Source organism: Nipponia nippon, unplaced genomic scaffold (genome assembly GCF_047370975.1).
Source record: "Nipponia nippon isolate SJK-2023a ecotype South Korea unplaced genomic scaffold, ASM4737097v1 scaffold_2, whole genome shotgun sequence".
NCBI classification, from domain to species: domain Eukaryota; kingdom Metazoa; phylum Chordata; class Aves; order Pelecaniformes; family Threskiornithidae; genus Nipponia; species Nipponia nippon.
Window position 1 is genome coordinate 11,344,232 of NW_028262336.1, and position 27,193 is coordinate 11,371,424.

A 27,193-nucleotide genomic window follows, 5' to 3' on the forward strand; every position below is an offset into this window, starting at 1 on the left:
TCTAATCCATTGTTTTATCTGTAGAGCTATTCATTTCTAAAGGCCCTTTTGTGCTACATGTGGTTTAATTTTTTTTTTTTTTAACTGCAGGTTGAGTCAGTGAGCATAGTAATTCAGAGGGGCCTCACTCCAGTCCTCATGCCAGTGAAGGCTGGCTATTTCTTGCGTATAACAATAGCTCATAAAATAACAGCTTCTGACAGAGATGTTAGCAGCATCCAAATCATGACAAGTCTGCCATGCCAAATGGATTACTGTTTTGTCAACTATACACCAGTTCGTGCTAAATATGTTTTGTTGTGTTCTCCTCTCCTTGACTTCATGTGGTAGTTCAGTTCAACCCTGACTCTTCCATCCAGCACAACCTCTTTTAAAATCCAGGCTGTATACTAGCTAATGAACTAAAATGGAGCTGAACCACCTCAGGAACACTTTTACCTTTGAAATGCTACTGACTGTCTTGCGTCTTCAAGGCAGATAGCTTCCTTAGGACAGGAATTATATGATTCCAGAATCATTCCAGGAAATAAGTTTTACTTGTTCATAGTTGTTCATCCTGTCTTGATTGCTTTTTACATATTACATTTCATTTTGGAAGATGTGATATGTAGAGAGTAAGATCTTCCTTTAAGTCCCACACAGGCCATAGCTCTCCTTTTTTTTTTTTTTTTTTTTTTTTTGGCATTCCAACAATCACCACCCCACTTTCAAGCCTCTTGTGTTGACCTACCATTGTGTCAAGAACCTGAGGTGTGGCAGCAGCATTGGGCTTCTGACCTGCAGACCCACTAGCGGAGTCCCCGCTCATCCAGCCTGGAAGTTGTAACTGAGCATGGTTTTTTCATGGCATGGCTCACCTGTGATCTGTTGTAGGGCGTAGGGCAAAGACAACTTCTGTTCGCCGGTGAACGTGACCATTGCAGCATCTACCCTCACAACTTCAGAGCTAAGTGAGCAACAGCTTTGTTACACAAATGCGCAAGATTCCCAATAGTTTTCTTCTGACGCAGAAAAGTGAAAATATCTGAGCCAAAAAGCTTTGTAGTGAAGCAAAGGGTGGAAAAAAGACACTTCCCAGAGTAGGCAATATCCTGACAGAGATACAATTTTTGTTTTTTAGAAAGAACCTTAATTCTGCACCCAGGTAAAAGTCAGTTGAAATGGTACCTGCTGGCCACCTTTCTGCTTAGTTCTTCCTCAGTTCTTTCTTTCCTCTGACTGAAAAATTGCAATGATGAGCAAGCCAGCCTGCTGAGTCTCTAACCAGACTAATACTAACAAAGTATGTCATTCCCAAATAGTGAGATGGCTTTAAGTTTCATCAATATTAAAAGCTGTTGAGAAAGTCACGAATCGCCTCCTATTCTGCAAGTCAAATACGTGTACTGTTTTCTCACTACTGTTGATTTAACTGTAAATTGCTTTAAAATAGCAATTAAAATTCTTAATTTTTCATACCAGCAAGTTCTGAGTGCCATAAGAGAAACATTGTTGTGCTGAGAAGGCACTATAAACATATGGCAGTGTTTGCATATGTACATTTTATCTTCCCTTAGATGAAATTATTTTGTAATTTGAAACCTTAGTGGAAGGATTTTTGTTTCTATCGTGATCAGACATCTAAATGCTAGCCCTCTGCTACAGCTGCAGCATAAGTATTAAAGTTGTTTAAGCACTAAATTAAACTTTTACTTTCCACTTAGCTGTCATTTTTTTCCTTCCTCTTAATTTTTGTATTTAAATAAACAGTTTAAGTGTTCGCTTACTTGGGGAAAAAACAGTCCTATCCTTGTCCTGTTATGATAAGCTACTTAGTTGAAGGGCAGAAAGCTGAGACCCCCAAGAAGATATTTAGATGAGGGGGAAGAATTTTGGAGCCATAAGCTGGATGTTCTCCAGTTGACCAAAACTGAGGAGGCAGAAGATGACCCGCAGGCAACTAACGTGATGCACAAGAGAGCAGTTGGGAGTCATCAGTGTGATGTGGGCATAAGAAAGTGCTGTACTGCAGTGTGTCAGGCAAAGTGTTTTCAGGAACTGTAGAGAAGAGTTAATGCCATTGAACAGAGCACAGCTCATCTGACATGGTTGGTCTGATAATTCTGGTCATTCACGTACAAGAAAGATGAATTCTACCTGGAATAACTGGAGAGGAGAGCTACAGGGATCGCTGGGACTGTGGGAGATGGACATGCTTGATGATATCAGGAGATCTTGATTTGCTGAGGCTGGGAAAGCAAGTGGAAGAAGAGTAGGGTGACTCCTGTAAACACAGAAGAGGGAAATACCATTTAGGGAGAACAGTTATTTAATCTTAAAGATGTGGGCACCAGAAAAAATGTGTACCACCTGGCCCTGAGTAAATTGAAGCTGAAAACTGGAAGAAAGCTCTTAATGCTTAGAAGATCTGGGTTCTGCAACAGCCTTCCGATGGGAATAAAGAAAGTAGAAAGCAACCAGCCAAGCCCTTGCTGGTTAATATGGAGCTTAGTAAGTTTATGATGGGCCTGGAGGTCTCTTCCCATCTCTTTTTCCTCCAGATTAACTGCCTGCTTAGGCATTATGTTTCACGATATGTGTTTACTTGTAACTTCTTAATTGCTCTGCTGTCCTACTGTTTGAAGGACTGAACTTCTGATCAAGTATTTTGCTGGCAAAAAGTGCTGTGCTGACAGGATCGCTTCATTTACGAATTGTGCTTAGGTACTTTCTGGCCCTTCCCATTTTCTGTCTCCATTTCTTCAACCACTTCTTGTTACTAGATTCTACGCTTCTGATAGTGCCTCGTCTCTTTGTAGAAACTTAATATCTTTTTTATTTAAAAGTTTAAAAACAAAACAAAACCTCCAAAAACCCCCCAAAATTACAAAAAACCCCACACACATCTTCTACCTGTTTATTATGGTAAAGGAAAAAATTAATTCCAGTTGAACATTGGGTTTGAAGCCAGATGCTATTTAGGCTGTATTCTTAAGATAATGAACCACTCTTCTATGATAAGGGATGAGCCTGGTTTATTCACACTGCTTTCCTCTGGTTCTTTTTACTGCTGTTTTGAGAGTACTGAAAAAGCTTACCCTGTCAATGTCAGTGTGAGGTGCTATCTGAGGGAGAACTTTTGGCAGTGTCCTGGTTTTGGCTGAGATAGTTGATTTTCTTCCTAGTAGCTGGTATAGTGCTGTGTTTTGGATTTAGCATGAGAATAATGTTGATAACACACTGATGGTTTAGTTATTGCTAAGCAGTGCTTACACCAGTCAAGGACTTATCGACTTCCCCTGCTCTGCCCGGTGCACAAGAAGCTGGGAGGGGGCACAGCCAGGACAGCTGACCCAGATCGGCCACAGGGCTGTGCCATACCATGTGAGGTCATGCCCAGTATATAAACCGGGGAAGCTGGCCAGGGGACGGCGACGGCAACTGCTGCTCAGGGACTGGCTGGGCATCAGTCAGCAGGTGGTGAGCAATTGCACTGTGGATCACTTGTTTTCTATATTCTATTATTATTTATTATTATTTATTTTCCCTTTTCTGTCCTGTTGAACTGTTTTTCTCAACCCATGAATTTTACTTCCCCCCCCCCCCGGTTCTCTCTCCCATCCCACTGGGTGGAGGGGGGAAGTGAGCAAACAGCTGTGTGGTGTTTAGCTGCCTGCTGGGTTAAACCACAACAGGCAGCATCTGTGGTATTGAATTAAACAGCACCAGTGAGTATTCCTGTGAACTGGATCTTGATCATCTGTAGCACTAAGTCATTTGGAGGTTTACATGTACAGGTTTGGCCCGCTTCAGCTGAAAAGCTCAACAGATTCCTCGGCACTGCTCATGAGTGGAAATGGGCCAGGGGATTTCCCAGTGGACGTTTTGGATGCAGCTATTCTGCATCCAAATTTTGCATAACAAAATGCAACCAAATGGATGAGGGTAATTGTGCCAGTTGGCCTCCATTCCAGGGAGTGGTCCTGGACACGGGTAATTTATTGTTGTAGAGAGAGGTTTTGTATAGTTTAGTGAAAGGAAATTGGAAACTGTGAGTGCACGCTTAGTGAAACCTGGGGGAAGTTACTTATCTTCGGTGTCTCATCGTTACTGAAGTTGACATCTCAGCAATACAGCAAGGCTAATGCTTCCCTTTCTCTCATATTGTGGCTGTTGTGTGAGACATTTGGGCCACAGACTCTCTGTCTGTCTCTCTCTCCGTGACACTCTGTTAAATCGGGCCCCTGCATTGCTTCCAAGGCACTCCCCCAAAATCAGACAATTAGTCTTCATAATGATGAAGAGCAACCACTGTTCTGAGTGGAAAAGCCAGTCCATGAGTAATGCAGTGCCAGTGTTCATTGCTTTCACTTCTTGTTGTCGCTTTCCGAGCTCCTGAGGTGCGGGAAGGCTGGAGGCAAGAAGCTGTCAGCATCAAATACTTGCAGAAAGAACATTTATATCTCCATTTTACTTTCCTCAATTATATATTGTATTGGCAGGGCAACAAGTATGCAGGCAGCTTGCCTGGCCAGTGCCTGTGCTGTTCTGGCACAGAGGATCAACACTTCATGCTTCAGAGCTGTCAGGCTGGCACTTTTCACCACTAAACACAGCTCTAAATTAAAGCTAAATGAAAATAGAAATTTTGCTTCAGAGCTTGATCGTGTCATTTTGTTCCATCCTTTTACTTGTTCAGTGGCTAAGGAAGGGAACCACTCCCTCAGTAGGAGCATCCATTGAGTTATAAACGTGTGATATTAGAGCATCTTTGTGTATATTTATGTATGAGATCATTACAGTTGCTGTTTTTAAAGATATCCATCTCTGTAGTACATAAAACCTTTGGCAGTAAAATTGTAAATCCACGCAATGGGGTGTTAAGCACACAAATCCAATTAAATCCTTCAAACAGCTTTGAAAGCCTCTCCCAGAGGGTACAGAAATGGTTATTTGTGATTCTCTTGAACTGCCTTTTATGGCAGCTTGCTTAGAGTGTCTGTGACAAGTAGTCTTCTGGGGGTTTAACACTGCAAATGGTAGGTTCTTTAAACAAGCAAATGAATAAACTTAAGATTTGGTGTTACTCTTTTAACAGATCCTACACAAATGGGAGGCCTGAGTATGCTGCTTCTAGCAGGGGAACATGCCCTGACTGCACAAGAGGTAAGGAACTCTCTTCTCTCCCTTGCCACGAGCCCTCAGTTTAAAGAGAGATCTAAAGAGGAATATTTGACCAGTGGGAGATTAAATTTAAGATACATCTTGGGTAACCTCAGGTGGGACTGAAGTGTGAGCCTTGTGATATGAGTCTTGTATCCCAACTGTGAACGTAGAGGTTGGCCCAGTTTTTTTTATCGGTTCAATACTAACTTCGCTGACTGAATATTTTATCAGACCAGGCAAGTCTGCCCCTGAGAGGATATTGTCACAGGTGGAAGGGTTGAAATACAGTGACTGTGTTAACAGGTGGTTTGCAAGCTCTTTTGGGCAAGGATTTCATATGCTTGTGCAATGCCTCACACAGTTGTGGCCTTCGCACTAATCGCAAAATAAATATCTAATAATTTCCGTACAGTCAATGTCATTATGTATGCATTCTGAAACCATGCAACTGCTAACAAGTAATCAAAGTATTGCAGTCTACTGATATTCACCAAGTCTTTATGTCTAAAAAGAAGTTTGTAGTTAAGTTGCCATCACAAGCATTTTGTTTTTACGAAGCAGTCTAGTAAATAAAATTGTTCCTGCATATTTGGTAGTGCAGAGACCTCTGGTCTTTATTTAGACTGATTATTATTTATGATCTATTTTTGGGCCAGTTTTGACAATTGTTCAAAAGGGGGCTTGTATCTTGGGTAAAATAGGTAGTCACTGCCATAAATCTCTAGCCTGGAAAGAAGAGCCGTGGAAGTGAGGAAGGTTTCTTTTTTTCTTTTTTTTGTTGTTATTGGGAGGAAAAGCAATAATTAACTATGTATATGTGATATCCCCAAATGCAAAAGGTGTAGTGCATTTGAGATGGATTGCTCCTGTACTGCCAAGACTGAGCCAAGACTCCTCAATGCTTTGCACGCTGGTTTGAGCAATGGCAGTCTTTGTGTAGATGTGGGTACTGGCTTTCTGTGCTGTAGCATGAAAAATAAGAAACACTAGGGTAAGGTTGGCAGAGAAGTGAAAAGAAATTGATTATTTTGTGCTAAAATGAGAATGTCCTGTAGTTTTCAAACTTTGTATCTCTCAGCTTGGAGTTTAAAAAGTGTCTTCTACTCTGCTGTTATGTTTAAATGAGAGGGAAGGTCTATTATAGTCACAGATACTCAGTTCCATTAAGGTGTTTGGTCTGAGTTCTTTGCTATGACCTTGTGAGTTGAGCTTTCTTGGTTTTACATGAAAAGTGTGTCAAGCAGTACCATTTCAGATGGCAGTGAAGGAATAAAATCTACACGTGGATTTGGAGACAAATCAAAAAGGATGTTGTGTGATTGTTTTGGTATATGAACGTTTCTTTAATCAGGATTTTCCTTTTTTGAGCCAAGAGACGCATTTCCCGTGCGCCTACATAAACCCCATTTTTTCTGATAGAAGCATGCAATATGGCTTGTGATGTACTATTTACTTCATGTATAAGCTATGCTATGGCTGTGCTCTTTGGGGCCTGTAGTCTTCTTTTGAAACCCGGCCCTCCACATCAAAGAGGCAAGCTGTATAATCTGCTTTCCCCCAAAATGCAGAGCAAAATAATTGTCATAAATGCAGCCTGAAGAAAACTAGTTGAGGGATTTGTTGGCTGTCACTAGAGTCATGCTGGGCCAGAAATTAGCCCATACTTACTAATCAGTTACCATTATTGTAATTGTCCTACACTGTCTGAGAAGCAGGTAAGCGTCAGAGCACTTTCCCAGGGAACAAAACTGCACATCTCCAGTTCTTTCAGAGGGTCCCCTGTGTAAAATACATTCTCCAGAACAATCTGGGTGCTTGATATTCTCAAAAGGGACCCAAATGGATGAAGTTCAGTCCTCCTAACTGTGTGTCAGCAGGAGTTAAGTCTCCAGCTGTGTTTCTGTGCACTGGGGAACTTCCTTGGTTTCTTTGCCTGGCAGCCCCTGGTCTGTCTTCCGTTTTCCTTTGTTTCCTTTTGATTCAGTGTTTCAGTGGTGATTAGATATGGAGCAAATATTTCTTAGGCTTGTGTTTCCCCAAATGCAGTAAAGATCCTAGACCTACTTAGACTTGGATAACTGAACAGCACTTCTGGCTTCCCATCCTTGGGTGTGTGGACAGGGTAGCCGTAAGGTGGTGATCTTTGCATGCCTATGGGACAGCCTGTAGTTCAATTTCCATGCTTATGCTTGAAAACAGTTTCACGCTCAAACCAGTGTTTGGGAGGTTTGCAGAACATGCTAGGAGGTGGTATGACAGGCTCAGTAAGAAGCTCAAGAATTCATTGTAGAGTTAGTAAGCTGCTTTCCTCTTCAGTGGAGGGGGGTTAGTTGTGTTGTGTTAGAGTTGGTATTGACATGGGGGAGAATTTGGTGTGCTAAGGTGACTGCTGAGGTGTTGTCAGTGAAGAGGTTGAAAAGTTGCTTAACTATGGAAAATATAGGTATTGTTTTTATGAGCATGTAAGTATATAAATATATGTCGTATATCTAAAACTATGGCATTTCTATTAAAAAAAAAAAGACAGATGCAGTGTCATTTTTAAAGGAATACTCTAAATGATACCATGTAGTCTTCATTATCATTAAAGTGTGTGTGTGTACTGTAAGATACACATGCATGTGTATGGTTCTTAAACTGGGGGACCACCAGACATAAGATTACCTGTCAACATGCAGTTTGACTGCTTATGCATATGTATGACTATGCAGACTCGGGTGGCCTTGTAAGCATAGGTCTTAAATACTATTATCATCTTAAAAATTGTTAATAGACAAGAGGGCAGCACTGGCATAGTTTGCTCAGAACTTGGGAGAAGATGGGGGAAATGATACTTGAATAATAATCTCTGTATGTCGCTGGTTATGTTCCTATTTTTGTAATTTTTTTTCAATAGACTGTAGAGTTTTTCTTCTGATAACATAACTCAGTGTTGGTACAGGATTGATTTCCAAGCAGTGGCTGGAGTTACTAAGCAGATAGGCAAGAGAAGTTACAGACCTGTGGGTCCTCACATCAGTTCCTACGATGTGAACACGAGTATATTTTGTTGAACACCCGAGCAGAAGTGCCAGACAGGTCTGCTCCAGCTACTGTCGTTGTGCTAGGCAAAGCCTGGTCCTCACGGCAGGTTTATTAGCAGAAAGGCTGAATCTGGGTGAGGAGCGCTCCTAGCCCCCACATCTCGCTTACTGTCCTGTCGGGCCCTTTGCTTGCCTTACAGCAGCACCTAGTGGCCTGTCTGTACGTTACTGCCCAGAAATCCCAGAACTTGTAGCGTAGTCCAAAACCTGGCTCTTGTACCAGTTTCCCTCCTTGCCGCTGCCCGGCACTGATATCAGGGCGGCATTAAAGCCTGGCATCAGTCCGTGTGGAAGGTGAGCCAGGGGCTGTCTTTCGCCTTCCTTCGGCGTGATCCGTCTTAGAGCCGGTTAGGGTAACCTGCGGGGAAAGGGAGGCTACGGAGGCGTTATCCTTGCGGTTTCCTTCTCTTTGAGAACAAAAGGTTATCTTGTGTGCGATGCCGGGTCTGCGCAGGGTGGTATGCCCAGGGTGTTGATTGGAAGTGAAAAATCTCTTGGTGCAGCTGAAGGTAGAGCTAAGAGGAGGAAAGAGGAGAAGAAATGGGAGATGTTGAGGCCATTTTATTACAGAAGGAAATGAGACGTATGCAGTGGCATTATCTGTGCATCCATTCCCTCCGGTAATTATTTTAAGGCTTTGATCAGGTTCAGCCCAGCAGAGGTTAGAAGTCCTGGAGATAATAAATTTCCCACAAGTCAGGAGTGTGTGAGGAGCAGCAGAGTAGAAGAGACAAGCTCAAATTAGTGCTCCTGTCAAGCAAAGGCAACAGCAGTCATTTTGGAAAGATAACAGAAATTGATAGGAAAAGTATGGTTGTTCTAATCACAAAATCTCTTCCCAGTTACTGGGCACCGGCAATCTGTTCTTTACGCACAAAGCTGTAGGAAACCGGGCTTCACACCTTCCACGGCTTGCAGTTCCTGTACTACAAGGTGAACAAGCTGTGCTGGACATGCAAGCTGCATCCTTATATATTTCACACCAGTGCAGAGACTCAGACCTTCAGAGACGGGTCACTTGACAGCAGCAAGATCGGCATGCGTCCCTGGTACAATCCACACCACTGCCGAGGCACAGACGTCTTAAACAGATCATACAGAAACATGAGAAAAGCAGTAATAAACATAACATCAGTGAAAACAGTAACACAAACCATTGAAAAAGCAAAAAACAGGCATTAAAAAGACATTCTTTGTAACCCTTTGGGTTGGTATACTCCCATAGTACACTGATAAAACATCCTGCTTGGTGTTTAATAAGTATAATGGAGGCACTGTTACTGCTTGGTTTTATGGCAGGGAAGAAACAAGTTTGATTGTGTACATAAGCAAATTGTTGTGCAGTATAGTTCCCCTTGGCCTGTGGGTTGCTACACTTGGATTTAGTGTTTTCAGGGGAGCATGGGTAGCAGATTTCTGAAACAAAATGCCACTGGTGCTGTTGCAGTGCTTAAGCATTTTGGACAAACAGCAGCAGGAGCAGCAGTACAAACTGCGTGTGCTGTAGGCCTGCTTATTCTGTGGTGCTTTGTGCTTACCGGCAACAGATGCAGTTGCTAGCTAAATCTCGTGTGTGCGTTCACTAATACATGCTATTGACATACTTGTTTTGGTAATAAATAAAAGAAAAAAAATCTGCATCAAAATGTTTTAAATAAACTGAAAATTCATTAAAAATTTAAAATGGTTAGGGGAAAAAAAATCCATCCTGTTACTTTTTCTAAAATCTCACAAAGCCTCCTTCCTTTCTTCTGTTTCCTATAAGCCATGCTACATACCTTATTTTATACTAAGAGTACCTTATGCTTCTAGGAGTTATGCATGTAAATCTTTTACACTCAAACGTGACATTTAATGAATGTATCATATTTGATACAATTCCTTTACAGAATGATGCTTGATTAACACATTTCTGGCTAATAAGAATAGTACGGCTAAGCTTTGTGTTAATTCAAATAAGGCTGTCATTTTTGAACAGTTATTTCATTGTATTTTGATTTCAGAAGTTACGACTCTTTCTTGCACTGTTTCTTTTAAGCACCCCTAAATGGGTGTTTAGGTACATTATGTGAGCAATTTGAGGCTTGTGGTACCCTTAACTTTTTTTTTTTTTTTTAGTTTGTAAGTAATTTTCGTATTCAGAATGGTAGTACAAATTACAGATACAGCAGTGGTGATAGCATCACCAACACAAGGTAGTTGTGTGTGTAGCCCAATATCATCAGTTTACTATTCTGTTGCATAAAACTCTTTGGCAAAGTTTGGAATTATAAAAGAAAAAAAAGACACCTGGTATTCTTGTGGTCTTTCTTCTTAGGTGATTTTCAAATGCATTAGAATGCATTTTCACCTATAAATTTGATTTAACCTGTCCAGGACTGTGAAACATTAGATTGCCCATCTTCTCTTAAACACTGCTTCTTGTTACTGCTGCCCACTATTTTGCTTTGCTCACTGTTGTTCGTAGTTTGAAAGAAGCACCTTTGAGGTCTTACTCTGCACACTCCTTGTTTCAGGTTTCCTCAAGTACTTGCCAATCTGATGCAACTAATTCTACGGAAACCTGTCAGAAGTCATCATTATTTCAGTTTGCAGAGGTGAGTTTCTTTAAAAAGGGTTGTCTTCCCCAGTGTTTTCACTTTGGGAAGCATCTGATGTTCAGCTGAAAGAGAAATTAAAAATCTTTAGCTAAAATTCATGCTTTTATTTGTTTCTTCTTTTTGGGTTTATGGTACTGGATCATTTATCAGGTAGATAGGTCAGACTGGAAGCACAGGAGAGTATGTTTAGGAACATGGTAGAAACCCTAGTGCAATAATGGAGCTGTGGTTTAAGCAGTAATTGAGAGACGTGTCATTCCTGTGCTTAGTTTTAAACTAGTGTCTTACTAAAGTTTTAACATGTATATTTGGATGTTTTATTATGTCCTTTATCTATTGTGGCTGCTTTAGTCGCTGACTCAATCAAAAATAACTGTAGTTCTGGAATTTCCAGAATTTTCTTCTTTTCTATAACCACCAAATAGCTCTATGCAACTATGCTTTAGCTTTGCAACGTACAACGTTTTTGTCAGCGTATTTCCAGTTATTGCTAGAAGTGCAACTGTGGTAGTTTTGTTATTGGGTTTGTTTGGTTTGTTTGTTTGTTTGTTTGTTTTAAAGTATACACTATTTCATCCAAGTTTTAATGGATTTCATTGATATAACTAACACCATAAGAATGAGGTTGCGAAGAATCCTGGTCCTCTGCAAGCCTTACTTGCTTGTTTATATCTTTGCAACTTTTGAAATGATCACAATCAAGTGACACATAAATATTTAGCTGTATAAATATTGATTGTACAGGATGCTGGGTGGTGTTTGAGTAAATGCATATGGAAAGAAATTTTATCATAGCAGGGGCTTCTTTTTATTACCTTGTTTTCACACCAGCCGTGAATCTGTCTCCCATGTCTTTAATACTCACTGCTATGTGCACCTTCATACTCCTCCCTAAACATCACTTATGGAACAGATACATTGCAATCCTAGCACACAGAAAATGTGATTTGGTTTGGGTTTTGTTTGTTTTAACATCAACCCACAAGACTTTGAGTTCCAACTTAAGATTTGAGGCTTTCAAAATGTATTAGAAATAAAGCACTGATCCTTTATTTCTCATTAAAGGTAATGGCCACAGTGAAATACATAACCTGTAATTAGGCTCTTAAACAACCTGCTGGCTTATCTTGTTAGGAAGAGGAAATGCCCGGTGTGCCAGCAGTGAAAAGCAATACGTAGAAGCTTCTTAAAATTGGTTCATTGCAGTGTCACTTGTGATACTTCTATGGCAATAATTCATCATCCATCTTCCAGTATTTCTAAGATGCTTTTGCATACTGATACTGTCAGTTAAGCAATGTCATACTCTGTATAGTTCCTCTTGATAACGGTCTGTTTCTTGAATTTCACTGCTAAGTCTTTCAAAGAGTAAGACCAGCTCACTTAATTGTTTCAGTTCATTTTACAGTGCCCAAGCAGAAAAATGCCAGAGCCACGTGGTAGTAGGCAGGAATTGTGGGCTGCAAGATAGGCTCTTGCTAAGGGCTTGTGACTCCTGGCTTTTCTTTACACCTCAAAGAACTTCAATGGGTGCCAGGGGGCAAGCTCATCTGCACCAGTTTAGAAGTAGCTCACTGATGATCAGTAATTAGAAATGCATATTAGCTAGTCTGACTTCTCAAGGATATTAAAGAGCCTGTAGTGAGGCTGCACGTAACCAGTGCATGGTAGGTACGTGTGTCAGTGGCAAAATAATTGGTACTTGTACCAAGGTCTAACATTAATCAGATGTGTCATTTGCAACAAAAATAATTGACACAAGTTAAACAGTATAAAATGCGGTTACATTAGTGTCTGGGATAGATCTGGTATCTCAAAGTACCTGCACGCATTGTGTCCCTGTCCACACTTACCTTCCTTGCTAAGAAGCAGTTTGTGCTCTGTCAGTACCACCATTCTGCAGTCCCGGGTCTTTCACTGAACTGTGAAATACAATGTAGTGTTAAGTTCTTGTTGCTAACCCTCTTTTGACATATCAGTGGGCAAATAAAAGCCGTTCAAAAAAGCCTTAGCCTGTTTCAGTGATCCTAGGAAAGATTTTCCTTGTGAAAAATAATTCAGGATCACCATTTCATGGGTCACCCGTTTATGTGTCTCCTGGAAAGCGGATACTCTTCTTTGTACAGGTGTGCTGGGACTCTTTTGCATGCTCTTAGATACCAGGAGTCTTTCTGTGTCATGGATCAGACATTTAGCACGTTGAAGTTTGATACTGAAACTGAAGAGTTAGGTAATACAAACATAATTGTTTTCCTGACAGATCTCTTCATGCACATCACAGCCTGGAGTCCCGGGAGCTGTAAAACAAACTGAGGAGTCTGCGTTGTTTCAGTTTGCTGAGGTATAATGGCTGAAATATGGTGGGGGGAGGATGGGAGGAAGCAAGGAACCAGTAAGAGTTGTCACTGAATGGCTAAGCACCCTATCTTATAAGGGGTTTCCATCAGTAGATGTTTATCTTCATGACAGCATTGTGTTATTGTGGGGGGAATAACCAGTGATGGGGTGAGATGTTGGCCAGTACTACCAGCTGTAGCATGCACAGAAGATACTGGGCTTGTGAACATTACCTGGCCTTCCATACCAAAAGACCACTGCAGACATATTTTCTAAATGGCCTTTTAATTTACAACTAGGAAAACAACAAATAAAAGACATTCTGAAATGGCACTATGCACTGCCTATGGAAGAGGCTGCAGCAGTGCAAAATGGCAACTCCCCTAGAGGCAGGAATCCATTGAAGAATAACCTTGCAGGGAAGGTTATTCTTCAGTATTCTTCAAAGGAAGCTTATCACAACAGCTACAAGGATATGTAACATCATTAGGTAGTGACTTATAAAGCCTATAAATTACCCATACGTATGTAAGCTCTCCTCCTTCCTCCACGTATTGAAGACTTGGAGTTCTTAAAGATTGCTTTTAAGAATTTCTTCTCCCATGTGTTTAATGTGCCTCTATGAATTGACTTTCCACACATATACTCTTCTTGTCCATTTGGGGGAGTCTGGTACTGCTTGCAGAATTGGTTATGCTAAAGGTATATTCAGGGTGAGCCTGAAAAGACTGGGATTGGAGCTGGTGCTGTTGTGGAGGAGCACAATGGGATGAAAAGATACCCTGTTTGTTATTCTGTGTGCTTACAGAGGTTTGACTACATACAGCATGCTTCTTTCTGTTAAATGTTAAGCTAATTGTGTACTGTGTGTTTTTAGCTTGGCTAGGATGGGCCTCGATGTATTTCTTAGGAGGCCCAATTAAGAAAACACAATTTACTGATTCAGGTGCCGTAGAATACCTGACTACAAACACCCATATAAAAGAGAGAATAGAGTTAATGTCTCTAATCATGAAGATGTTTTCATATGTGCCACCTTTTTTGAAAGCTACAAGGTAACTTGGAAAGTTCTTTTGAGAAAATTAGTGGAATTGAGCAGGGTGAAGCCATGTGCTGAAGCCAACCTTTTAAACCAAGTAAAAGATATAAGCTGGAAAACATTTCTTGTGAATTTTATTGCAAAATATTGCACAAGTGAATCTGTTAACTTAGTTTCAAAAATCTTAGCCATCTTACATTTTAATTGAACAGCAATTTTAGATGTCTGCAGAGTTAAACAGGGTATGAATTGCCTTTAGTACAGCATTTTCAAGTTGTCATGTAAAACCTTACTTAGCCATACTTTCAAAATTTCACAGAACCTAGAATCATTTCCTCTCCTAATTGAACAAACAACAAAATGACAAACCTGAAAATCGTCATACCGATGTGCCAGTGCATTGAGTTGCATACCAGTACGCTGAGCCAGCTCACTTGGCACATTGGAGTACATGTATGAATCATCAAATGTTAGGTAGAAGTGCTTAGAAAGTTAATTAGAAACTGGAGAGGACAGTTTTAAAGTCAGGGTTAATCTGTTTTTTCTTGTAAAAATATTAAAATGTGTGTGCAATCTGGAGGGGGGTGTGTTTTTTTTGGTTTTTTTCAGTACCTGGAAATAAGGGACAGAAATCTGGAAAAGCAAAAAAAACAATCAAACAAACAAAAAAAACCCAACCAAAACAAAAAAAAACCCTTGTTGGCCATGGTTATTCCTCCTCTGTTATACTGTCGTTGTGAAACCTTAATGGCAGTGACTAACATCATGTTGTATCTATAGCAATAGAGAAATGGCATTTTTGTAAGATTACAGCCTGATTTCATTTAGGTTGTTCCGGGGAAAGTATTGAGCATGCTACAGAACCTCTTTAAGCTTTCCACCCCCGCTATTAAAGCTGCTTGTGCTCTTTCAAATATAAGGGCTTTCATTTGCACAGGGTGTCTTTGTCAGATTTGGCAAAAATCTCGTTCCTTACTGTGCCACTTCTTACTGGGTCCTGTATATGAACGCATTACTGCATTTAGTAAGCTAAATTATGGTAAGCAATTTGCAGTAGGCTGTTGTCAGCAATGTACCGTGCTACAAAAGAAAAGAGAGAGGGAGAGAAAGTAGTTATTTAGCCAGTAGCCAAGTAGACCTGTGAAGAAATGTGAAGTGTGCTGTGGTCTGATGTGCCTGGAGACTTTTGGCAGACATCCCAGCTCAGTTTTGGTTCTGACTGGGTGTTCTTCATATGTTCCCTTTCTCTTTGCTGGCTTTGCGGCAGGGTGAGTAAGAGTGCCTCTTTGTGAAGACAGCAATCCCATTGAGTAGACTTGTAATTTAAAATGGACACCTTTACCCCAGGAGTACAAGTTCCCTGTCACTCAGAAACAGCTCATTATATGTAGACATAGCATGGAAATCTTTCTTCTTTACAGCCTCACTTAGCCTTTCATCTGTTTGTCTGTCCCAAGTGCTATAGTCTTCAATTAAAGCTGTTGAGGATATGGCTAATGAGGCCTGCCCAGCAACTTGCCACAACAGATAATGAAAATCCCAGGAGTAAGACTTCGTTGGGTCCTGCGGGTGCGCAGGCAAGCGCCTTGGAGGTCTTGGAAGATGATGCGATGTCCTTGTAAGAGTTTTTTGAAATTTGGAGTGTTGCCAAGTTACACTCTTGGCTTTCTCTTTCCGCTCTGATCTTGGAAATACTCGGCCCTACTTTCGTCCTTCTCATTTGTACCTTTATGGAAAGCCATTATATAGGCCAGTGATTTCTGAGCAGTGGGCTGTGTTCCTTAGCACGGTGGCTGTTTGCAAGCTGTCTGCTCACATGGGCTGGTTGCTGTCATCCTCCTTGCCATGTGAGGGAAGCAGAGCAGATGGGACCCCTTGCTCTCTTGGTCTTACTGGATGTGTGTTTGGCAAACGCGAACAGATGGTGATGACTGCTTCATAGAGAAGAAACACGAGTACCTCTTAGATTTACTTAGCTAAACTCTCATCCGTTATTAAACTAAGAAAATGCTTCCTGAGAGTGGAAGCAATACAATTGCTAGTTTACCCATCTTAAAAACAAAATGAAGCCAAAAAGCACAAACTCTTCACTTTCAGCTGCTTTTTCTGAAATTTTTCTTTGGGTGATTTAATCAAAAACAAACAAAAAACCAAACCAAAACAAAAAAAAAAGCAACCAAACAATTGCATGCAGCATGCAACAAGGTGGGATTTTCTTTGCTAGTCCAGCAGGTTACTATCATTTAAGAAAAATGCATGCTTGAGGATGATTTTGTCCCTACTGCATTCTCACATACTCAATTTGAGTGGGCTTGCAGGTGACCCTTTCTGTTTATTTCCGTGCTGAACAGAAGGTTTGAATCAAAAACTTTTAGTCAAGATGCCTTGAAATTGGGAATGCGAGAGCTAGTCAGTATGTTCTCTTCCAGCCTTCCCTTAGGTAAATCTGTAATCTTCCCAGGTAAAACCGTTACGTAAAATAGACAAATATATTTGCTGTTTGCCTGAATTATTAAATACCTGTGTTGAAGTGAAATGCCTGTTCTAGGAGGGGAATGAAAAGTGGTATCATGACACATGCTTCTTATGCAAACTAGAATGTAATATAGCAGCTAAAATGCTGACCTGCATTGTAATAAAAGATGATAACTTGATCCTAAGGATCCCCAAGTTAAACCTCTACATAAGAAGGGGCTATTTGTGGTTGTAGTACTGCAGGTTCTGATTATTCTAATTAAAAGTGGAAGATGGTGTTAAGACGGGGAATGAGATCTGTAATCTCACTGAGAGCTGATTGATCAGCCGTCCTCCTGCTTCTGGTGTTTGGCCAGCAACTTCGGCAGAATGCGTTCGAAGTTTGTCTCTTGCAGTTTGTTTTCTTGACTATTGAGAGAATTTTTCTGAAGTGAAATGTTGGATTCCTCTCTTTCTATTAGTACTACAAGGATCTCGCTTGCATTTTGTTAGGAGCACCCATTCTGTTGTCAAAACGAAATTCTTCACTCTTTCCTTATGTTGTGCATGAGGAGGCAAGATATGCCTGCATGTTCTCAGGTTATACTTCAGTGTGTGGGTATTTTTCTGTCCCTTTTCCGCCATTCATATTGCACTGAAAAAATCATTAAGAGCTGAGAATTTATTACAGTAGAAAGATAGAAAGTTGAGGCCCTCTTCCTGCAAAGTGCAGTATACAAGATCACTTATTCCAGTGGGGTCCTGAGCAGGTTCACTGAACTGTCTCAAAGCAAAACTAGGATTTTGAATTATTTTATTTTAATACTAAAAATTATTAATGCACAATCAAATATTGTTCACTGTATTTTAAATAGCTTGCAGTAAAATGGATGTTCTGGATTGGGGGGGCGGGGTGTGTAATGAATCTCCTTGACAATTGGAAAGTAAACTCTTCAAAAGAAGAACATTAAAGAGAAAGGCTAAGCTGATAATTTTTGAATCTGAAAGATCATGGTCATAAGCGTGATTTTTGTGATGAGGCAGATGCCACAGAAACACTCGTGGTCTTGCCCCTAATCTTAGGGCTTTTCAAGGCTTCCAGGTCAAATATTACCATGTAATGCCATGCCAAAAAAGATCGAATATGAGAAATTACGATTAATACTTGTGTTGGTGAACTCATAATGCTGCACTTGGAAGCAGGTCAGAAAAAATTTGGCTGCAAAAGCAGTTCCCTGAAGTGTGGTGGTAGTTATTTACTCAGCGCTGGTGCTGGCACACCAACGTCTATTTAGAAGGCTAGATTTGATCTCCAGATGTGAGGTCTTATTTCTTTTTTTCTAACTAAAGAAAGTGAAACAAGCAGTGCCTGTGAGGACAAATGGTCCTCTTCTACATCTAACCAAATGGGAAATACTGCCCAGGCTTTCCAGGAGAATTTTATTTAACCTTGACCACCACAGTTCATGTTTTTAAGCAACAGGTATGTCTTGTTCACTTAGTCACGTAAAACACACGACATGATAGACTGTTAGCTGTGGACAATACAAACGTAGAATAGAATCCATGAGTCCAATCTAAGGAAGAAATTCTGTATTTGTTTGTATCCTGCTGACTTCTAAATGCCTGTTAAATGTTTCTTGGATGGGATTGCCTATCTCAAGTAGGGCCTTCTGCCAGAAAGATCTAAAAGTAACTGATTTAACTGACTCCTTAATTTTTTCATTCTTTCTCCCTTCCTTTCTGTCTTTCCTCTGTGCCACTGAAATATTTTCTCCTCTGTTCATTTAAAACCTAGATCTCATCAAATACTTCCCAGTTGTCAAGTCCTGAGCCAGTAAAGCACTGTGGGAAGTCGGCACTCTTCCAGTTGGCAGAGGTAAAGTGTGTCACAATGGGAAGATGTGTGTATCTTTTCCCCAAAAAAGTATGAATTGTGGAAGGTTTGCTCTAGTATCAAACTTAGTATTTCCAGAAGCATAAATCAGTAAGTAATGGAATAGGAAGAGCATTAGTCAGTGGCAATGGCCCCAGGGACCTACCTTTTCTTCGTACGCTTGTTAATGTGCATGATTTCTTGTAGACAGCACAGAAAAAGTTACGCTGCTTTTTAGAAAAATTAGCCTTCTGACTATAACAAAAAACAATGCTCAGGACAATAGCAAAGACAAGAGACAACAGCATTCCTCTTAATGAGGAGCTGAATACCAGGATTCAAAAAGTAAAGCTTTGGTATAAGGACTGGAAGGTGCATTGCTGAATGGGGACCAAGAATAAGAAGAGAAAAGTAGACTCTGAGATCATCAGGAATCTGTATGAAGAGTTGGAAGTTGAAGCCGTGTATTAAGTTCTGAAATTGGCAGCTGTCAGCAGTAATGAAGAATACTAGGTCAGGTTTCCCAACAGTTTTAGAAATTCTCTGTGAGTCTTAAATATAACCTTGTAGAGGTCTCCCCTTTGATATGTATGAATCACTCCAAAACCTTTGAGGCTCAGTGTGCAAATATTATTCTTGATGATTGAAAGATGAAGATACATGCTGCATTCCAGGTAAATAAGGGAGGACGCTAGCCCGTTACTCATACACTTCCTTTGCTTCCTTCTCCACACATCCCCTCCAAATCACTTCCTATTTCAGTGGGGAAAATGGTTCTCTGGATCCCATCTAGTGGCATCCAGTCATATATTCTTGCTGGTGAGGTTAATCCCTCTCAGGGAAAATGTGGAAGTACTGAAATAAAAATATTTCATGCCTTGTTCCATGGATAGTAATGCTACTATTTGACTTTATAGGAACTTACATGAGTGGAAGAAAACCTGCCTTACCCTACTGGCAGTCCCTGGCAGTAGTAGAGTTTGTGGGTGTGTGCTATGTTGTCAGCAGTACCTATATAAGGGTGATTACACGTGTGGTCAGTGATCCATAAAGGCATTTGACTACTGCAGCCCTGGGACAGCAGGAAGGCTGGTAATATTTAGAAGTTTTTGAGGTGTCCTCTTACAGGACAGCGGCAGGCTTTGAGTAGTGCTGTTCTGGATTCAGGCTGTTGCTGAGTGCAGCCTGACTTTTGGAAGTCAGCATTAAAAGTTGTGATGTGACTGTGAAGCTTGTGAAGCCCTAATCCGGGGGAAGGACAGGTGCCTGTCCACAGGAGTGCAGAGTTTGTACTGCAATTGGCGGAAAAAGTGAAGCTAAGTCTGGCAGTGTGACGCTTGCATGTTAGACAAGTTTCCATGATCTCTCTCTCAGTGATTGCTCAGGTGGATTCCTACAAGTCTAATTTAATATACAAAATGAATGTTAAAGGCTCTGATTCAAACTGAGAAAAGCACGGCAGATGTGCTAAGCACATCCTCCTTGTCTCTAGCTCTTGTAGGATATTAGTGCTATTGATTCCCCCTGCCCCCAGTTTTGGAGATCTCTGTAATGTTGGATCGTAATTGGATAAATAAAATGTGAGAGATTCAGCTTAAGTTTTCAGATAGCAGTTCAGGACCTGGTTTGGAGCATCCCGAATAAACGGTGTTCATTATCACCTCGAGGGCATCTTAGGTTTGCAAGTTCACTTGGCAGACATCTGTGCCGTGCTGCTGTAACTCCAAACCGCAGATGCTATGCACTGGAGGGGACTGGACTGCTGTCTCCATGCTGCTGGCATGGCAGGGTCTGGTGTGTGGGAGCCTGTCTGCTTCAGCACACCACACTGTTCTGCTCGTCCTTCGTGTCTCTGCTGTGTGGATTAACCAGTTTTTTGTTTTGTTTTTTTTTCCTCCTCCCTTCCCTATGCCTTCCCTTTTGATATTTCACAGATGGCGATAAAATAAAATGCAGAAGTGGGTTAAATTGTTTTCTAAAAAATTCTGAGAATTTCTAAGTTTCTAAAAACGGTTGGAGCAGCCGCTCTGCAGTCTGAAGCCTGGGGGGCTGTTGCCAATCAGCTCTGCTGAGTCTCTTGCTGGGCCTAAATGCGTACTTTGTCTTTAGCCTTCAGCGCGGAGGCATGAGAGTGACGGGAGGCAGTGGTGGGGGTGCACGTCACCTCTGCAAGGCAGGGCCACTTCTGCCGCGGAGGGCTAACAGCACTGACAACGCTTGGCTGCAAGCGGCGTTGGGAGACTTGAGCTGTAATGGTCAGAGCTTGGGAGATGCTATGAAGAGCTGCAGCTTCCAGGAGACACAGTTAGCCTTTTTTGTTTATTTTCTTTACGGCAATGATGGGTTGATTTCTGCAAAATTGACTTTGTGGGCCCGTGTTGATTGAGAGCAATGAAAACTGAGTTTGGGGGGATAAAGGGGAGCTACAAGATTGTGAACACTTTAGTTCCCCAGTCCCTAGAACTCCTCCTCTTTCTAAGGAAGCAACTAAAGAAACCTGCAAACCTGATCAGAGATTATGGGATATGTCCTTAAAAACACAACATTTTCTTCTCCACACTAATGGCCAATCCTGAGACTGATCCTTTTAATTTGTTTAGAAAAAGACCATTTCTTTACACCAAGCTCAAAACTGATACAAAACACTATTGAAGAGGATCGTGACCTGATACAGGAAAAAGATGCTGGAGAATAATCAGCTACCTGCTTGCCAGACAGCTTCCCGTACCGTTGAGGAGCAGTAAAGGTTACCAAAGGCTTGAGGGTTCCTACTTTGCTTTGGTTTCATAGCATCTCTTTTATACAAGTCCTATAGGACACCAACAGGCAGTGCCATAGCCTGACAGGAGTAACCTTCTTAAGCTATGACGATGAAATGATTTTGCAATCAAATGTCCAACTAAGCCTTCAAAAACACTTCCAGCTGGGTTGCATGCTGGTGTAGATTGGTGCTTAGCTGCTGGAGTCTGTTGGTGTGTGAGAGAGCATGTGCTTCAGTTCATCCTGCGCCTCAAAGGGAGTCCTGACAAGAAGGTCCCCAAACCTGGAAATAGCCTTTAGTGTCCGGTGGTATTATCCACTGGAGCAGTGGTGAGCAGGGTTTTATTTATAGCAGTATGCACAGGTCTGCACTTCTTTTTCAGTGTGTAATCTTATGAATGAATTTTTGGAAGAAGGAGGAAATAATCCGTTCAAAAGCTGTGTGGTAAACATGAAAGAATTGTGCTGGTAAAATAACATTCTTCTCCCCCCCCCCCCCCCCCCCCTGTTTTTTCTTTAGATTTCTTCAAGTACATCCCATTCAGGTCCTTCTGATTTAACAAAACAGTGTGGAACATCAGCATTATTTCAGCTGGCAGAGGTAATATTAAAATACTGGTGACTAATTACCACAGGTGCAGTGGGGCGGAGAAGTTAATGATGTTGATTGCCGAAGTCTGGAAGGCAGAACAGTGCTACAGTTATAATTACACTGTTGCTTATAGAGGCATAAATTATCGTGGCTTGGGTGCCACAAGTCAAGATTTCCCTAGAGCAGCCAACAACTTAGAGGTTTCTGAGATTCTGTGCTGCAGCTGAGAAGAAGTGCCAGGCCCTGGTGGCAGAGGGACTTTCCAATCACCATTGAAATTGTTTCAATTCCTTGTTTTAGGGTTTGGGGTTTTGACTGTTTGGTTTGGCTGGGAAAGCACAAGGAGTGGAGAGAGAGGGCTAGATTAGTTTGTTACTCAGATTAGGGCATTGCCATTACAAATAAATACCTGTTAAAGGTCATTAGTTATTTTCATTTATTTTTGCTTTTCATGCATACTGTTTTTTGAAGTGGGGAATAAATAAGTCAATAACTTCTATAGAAACTCTTATGATACTCTCAGCAGATCCTCCTTCTGGGAACAGTTAAAACCAATGGCCTCTTATTGAAATGTTGTACTATTGGCTACTGCAGAAGCAGCAAAGGTATACAGAAAACAAAAATCTGTTGGCGAGGGGGGTGTGTGTTTAATTGACAAAATATTATTACTGCCCAATGAGTTGCATTTTTAAAGACTGATCCTCAGCTTTTGAAAATCACAGGCTGCGTTTACGTTGCAGTGCAGTAAAAAAGTCACAGAAGTACCTTGGTACCAAGAACCCACCTCAGCATAGTTGTGGGGTTCTCCTCTGCATAATTTAACCTGCTTCCTCATAGACACTGTGCTGCCCAAGCTCTGATGTTTCCAGTGGTCAACCTAGCTTGACCTGAGCCGGATCAGGAGCCTTCTGCCCTGTGCAGCAAGAATGTCAGAAACTTACCCCAAAGAGTTCTGTCATTGGTGTTATGCTCATACATATATTGGTGTAAGAGGTGTATTTAGTTTGCAAGGAAAAAAATGCCTTGCTGATTTGAGAAATCTAAAATTGATCTAAAGAGAACCCAATGATCTGGAGGGTACATCCATACTGACCATGTGGCCCGTGGGCTGAGCTGCGGGATAGGGAATCCTGATGTCTGGTTCAAAGCAAGCCTCTTCCATCTCTTTTTCCTCCAGGTGGCTGTTTGGTTGGCATTTGTTTTAAAAACAAAATAACACTGGGAATTCAGCTTGGGTGCTTTGAAAGGGAGAGTAAGAAGAAGAAAGCATGTAGTCCCAAGGGCAACTGCTTGGTGCTGTGAAGGACGCCCCTCTGTAGCAGTGTCAGCGTAGCTTACAGGTGATCCAAAACCGAGAGGATCTCCCAAGTCAGTGCTACAGGAACGCGGCAGTTTGAGGACCTTGTTACAGCTCTTTTTTTTTTTTTTTTTTTTTTAATATTGCTGTTCCTACAGACAGTATGAAGGTTTTGGGTTCCATTAATGTTATCTCCAGGAGGAGATAACCATGGCAACCACTGCTGCTTTGCAGTTCTTTGCAAAATAATTCTGTGACATGAGAAGAAAGATTTGGAAGGCTTTTTTACTACCTTCCAAATTATTTTTCACATTCAAGTAAAAGAAAATAATCTCAATTACTGAGATTTGATTAACTTTTTTTTCCCACCCTCCTTCAGGGCCATTTGGAAGATGGAGGAAAGAATTGTATATAGGGACATTTGGGAGTTGAAGGGGGTATGGATGTGAGATTTCAAGTAACTTGTCTGTGGCAATAGTGAGAGATACTGTATTGTTCTGTTGCATTTAGGGTATTCTGAAAATCAGTCTAGCAGTGGGTTTCCAGGTTATGTAAAAGGCACTTAAAGGATCATGGAGGCACCACTGAGATCAGTTGGAGTCTTCTATTAGAGCAGTAAAACCCGCCAGCCTTATTCTAGCACTTAGCCATCATCACGTCGCATCAGTTTCAGTAGGGCTTCAGTGTCTCTTTCAGTATTGTCCTTTAGCATAGTTTGCTTTCCTGAACTAAGATGCCAGAGAGATTCCCTGTGTAATGCTCCTGTTAATATAGGTAAGTAATGTTAACAGGTGATGTTTGTTTCACGGGACTATTTTTAAACTCGTTTTAGATGTGCCTTGCTTCGGAAGGAGTAAAAGTGAAAGAACCTGGGAAAACAAAAGTGGAAGCTCCGGAAGATGTGGGAAGGGAAGTTCCAGAGGAAATGGAAGTAGAAGAACTGGAGAAAACAACATTAAAAGACTCCTGTAAAGGAAAAGTAGAACAATCGGAGAGAGAGAAAATGCAAAACCGGGATGAGACAAAAGCTGAGGAATCAGAAACTGCAAAATGCAGAGATTTTACTAGTCTTGCAATGGAGAGCAGTGCTTTTGAGAGAAACGATAACGCAAAGGATCACATGTGCTGTTCTCCAGAGCTTTCAATGGCTGACATGAATATCCTCGGGCTAAAGCCAGAAAAGATAAAGAAGAAAAAGAAAAAAAATAAGTTGGACCGGCACACAAATGAAAAATCTACCCCCAAGAAACCTTGTAAAAAGAGGCAGTCCTCAGAGTCGGACATTGAAAGTGTAATGTATACAATTGAAGCCGTTGCAAAGGGGGACTGGGGTGCTGAGAGACTCGCGGAAACTCCCCGCAAAAAAAACCGCCCTGTCTCAAATGTGAAGGGAAGCATGTTGGATACAAAATCACCAAAGAAAAAAGTGAAATCAAAAGAGAAGAAGACATCAAAGGAGAAACCCACGGAGACCACCAAAGAATCAAAGCCTCCCGATTTCCTTAGTATTGCAGCCAGCAAGGAAGTTCCCTGTGAGGCTTCTGATAACATTAAAGTGGAACCACTGACCCCAACAGAGGAGGTGGTACCCCAAAGCTTACCAGGACAGGTCAAAACTGAGGACAGTGACTGTGTTAAAAAGATAGAAACCTGTGGCTCCAGGAAATCGGAGAGATCTTGCAAAGGTGCTCTTTATAAAACTCTGGTGTCAGAGGGCATGCTCACATCTCTGCGCGCTAACGTGGACAGAGGTGGGTGGCTTTGAGTGTTTCATTTACAGCACAAACTGCAAAAGCCTGCCTGGAGTGGGAGAGAAAAGCAAAAGTTCGTGTTTAAGCTGGAGTTTGAGCAATGTGTGATGGGAATGCTGTGTCTGGTCGCCTGAGATGCTGGGGGCGGGTGGAAGGGATGGACTCCATGGTCCAGGACAGGTCTTCTCGAGTCCTGCCGCCGTCTGTGTTCCTGCTTACCTCACAAGCTCTTAACCTCTCCCTTTTTGTCTTTCATGATCTGAGATTTAGCTTTTTGACCAAAGGCTTTGGTTAATTTGTCAGCCTGCTGATAGATGTATGGAGGACTTGTGTTGTATGTAACCCTGAACAATTAGCTTGTTTCTATATAAACAACTCTTGCGCTTGTGAGCATAGCTCTCAGTCCTACAAGAGGCAAATGTGTTGTGCTTTTGCTTTGGTTGTCAGTTTGGCTGTAAGTGGTGAGCAAGAACCCTTTACCTTGTGGAAGGATAAATTTGAGATAATTTCTGGAAGCTTTCAGTGAGATTACTTGAAATGTATTTTTCCAATTAGTAGATTCATACGTGTAATTAGAACAGTCAGAAAAGAAAAAGATGTTTGTAATTTAGGGAAATTTATTACTGTAAATCTACTGATCTTTTTCTCTGCCTTTATAACTTGAGAGATCTTGACTTTCAAGGTAATATAAAAACCTGGGAGGATCATCATGATCTAGTTTAAAATAAGTAAATGATTTGTAACCCCTTCAAGAAGGTAACCCCTTCAGGTGTCGTAAGTTGCAGTACTGAATGGGTACACGAGTTCCTTTTGAGCCCACTTTGTTTTGGCACATTTTTCTGAAGATGAGAAACAATTTTCTGCCTTCATCCCAGGAAAAAGAAGCTCAGGAAAAGGCAACTCCTCAGATCATGAAGGATGCTGGAATGAAGAAAACTGGGCTTTTTCCCAAAGTGGGACAAGTGGGAACAAAAAACTGAAAAAGCCTAAGCCAAAGGAAGAGTTTGTTTTTGGGTAAGTTGCGGCTTAACACTGTTCAAAGTTTTGGTTTGGTCAGTGTGGTAACTTAAGAGTGAATCCTCCTCATTGCAACAAATGAACTGCGTCCAACACCCAAATAATCAATATTAGACAGAATTCTTGAAAATTACAAACCCTGCTGGGCTGCGTCACGCCCTAGATATCTGTTGTTTATATACCAAAGTAATTTCTTTGAGATCTTTCCTGGTTTACACTACTGTAAACAGATTTGAATGTCATTATTTGCTTACTTCTAAAAAAAATCGTGCAATATTTACCTGCTCAAGAGGTGATGAAGAGGGTTACTTTATATTTTCAGAGCACTTCGCAAGCAGTATTTAAAGTTCTGTCTAGGTGTTCAATCATCATAAACAGAATGAGACTAGAAAGAATAGATATCTTTGCGTGCTTGGAGAGATTGCTTACAGAGAAAGAGTAAACAATGTTCTAATATTCGCAAATAATTATGATAAATATATCATTTTTCTGTTGTAGAGACAAGATACTTAAACTGTTCATGTACACTGTGAAGAAATTAAATATATCACAAGAAAAATTAATGATTACAAATGGATTAAAATTTAGCAAGGCCACACAATTACTTTTCTAGTGTATGCATAACAATTTTTGTCAGAGTATTACGGATTTATTTAACTGGAGGCATAGTTGTTAATCTGCTTAGCCATTCATACTTACTTGCAAATTCTTGAAGACTTCCAATTATCTGAATTCAGAGGGTGAAAATGAATTAAAAGGGAGTAGATTTTCCACACTTCATGCTTAAAATTGTAATGCGTTTCTTTTGTGCAGGCTTGCGGTAGCCTTTTTTATAACCTAGTCTATGTGAAATTTAGCTGCATCTTGCTTTACAGCAAAGATATTAAATTGATGAAAATCTGCAAGTCTTGTTTGCTTGGAATAGTCAAGAAAAAATAGTGGAACACTTCTTGTATTTTTAGTGCATTGTATGTAAGTTTACTAAATATTTTTTAAATTTAAATTGAAAGATTGGAAACTTTTTACACCTAATGGTGTGAAAACTACATGCATCTCCTAGCAAAAAAAAAAAAATGTAGTTACAAATGATTTATTCAAAGTAGGTAGGAAAATTGTGTAAATAATTAATTCATTTGACAAATACTGTTCTACCATCATTAGCTGGCTGGATGGGGAAAAGATTCAGTTGTGTCATTAATGAATATTATTTAGTGAACTCTGTAAAGGCAGAATTGGTAATTT

The 27,193-nt window shown here is 40.9% G+C and overlaps 1 protein-coding gene across 20 annotated transcripts in view; it reads left to right on the top strand.

The window, feature by feature from the left end:
• BBX (BBX high mobility group box domain containing) overlaps positions 1–27,193 on the top strand; it is a 150,373-nt gene that overhangs the window by 96,087 nt on the left and 27,093 nt on the right. For 16 of the 20 annotated variants that reach the window (XM_087756817.1, XM_087756814.1, XM_087756819.1 and 13 more), the window contains 7 exons: positions 5,078–5,145; positions 10,745–10,825; positions 13,089–13,169; positions 18,457–18,537; positions 21,815–21,895; positions 24,016–24,934; positions 25,810–25,948. In XM_087756817.1, the coding sequence (XP_087612943.1) occupies positions 5,078–5,145; positions 10,745–10,825; positions 13,089–13,169; positions 18,457–18,537; positions 21,815–21,895; positions 24,016–24,934; positions 25,810–25,948 (1,450 nt within the window). The remainder of the gene's footprint in view (positions 1–5,077; positions 5,146–10,744; positions 10,826–13,088; positions 13,170–18,456; positions 18,538–21,814; positions 21,896–24,015; positions 24,935–25,809; positions 25,949–27,193) is intronic. The other 4 variants (XM_087756808.1, XM_087756807.1, XM_087756812.1 and 1 more) reach the window with 4 other exon arrangements.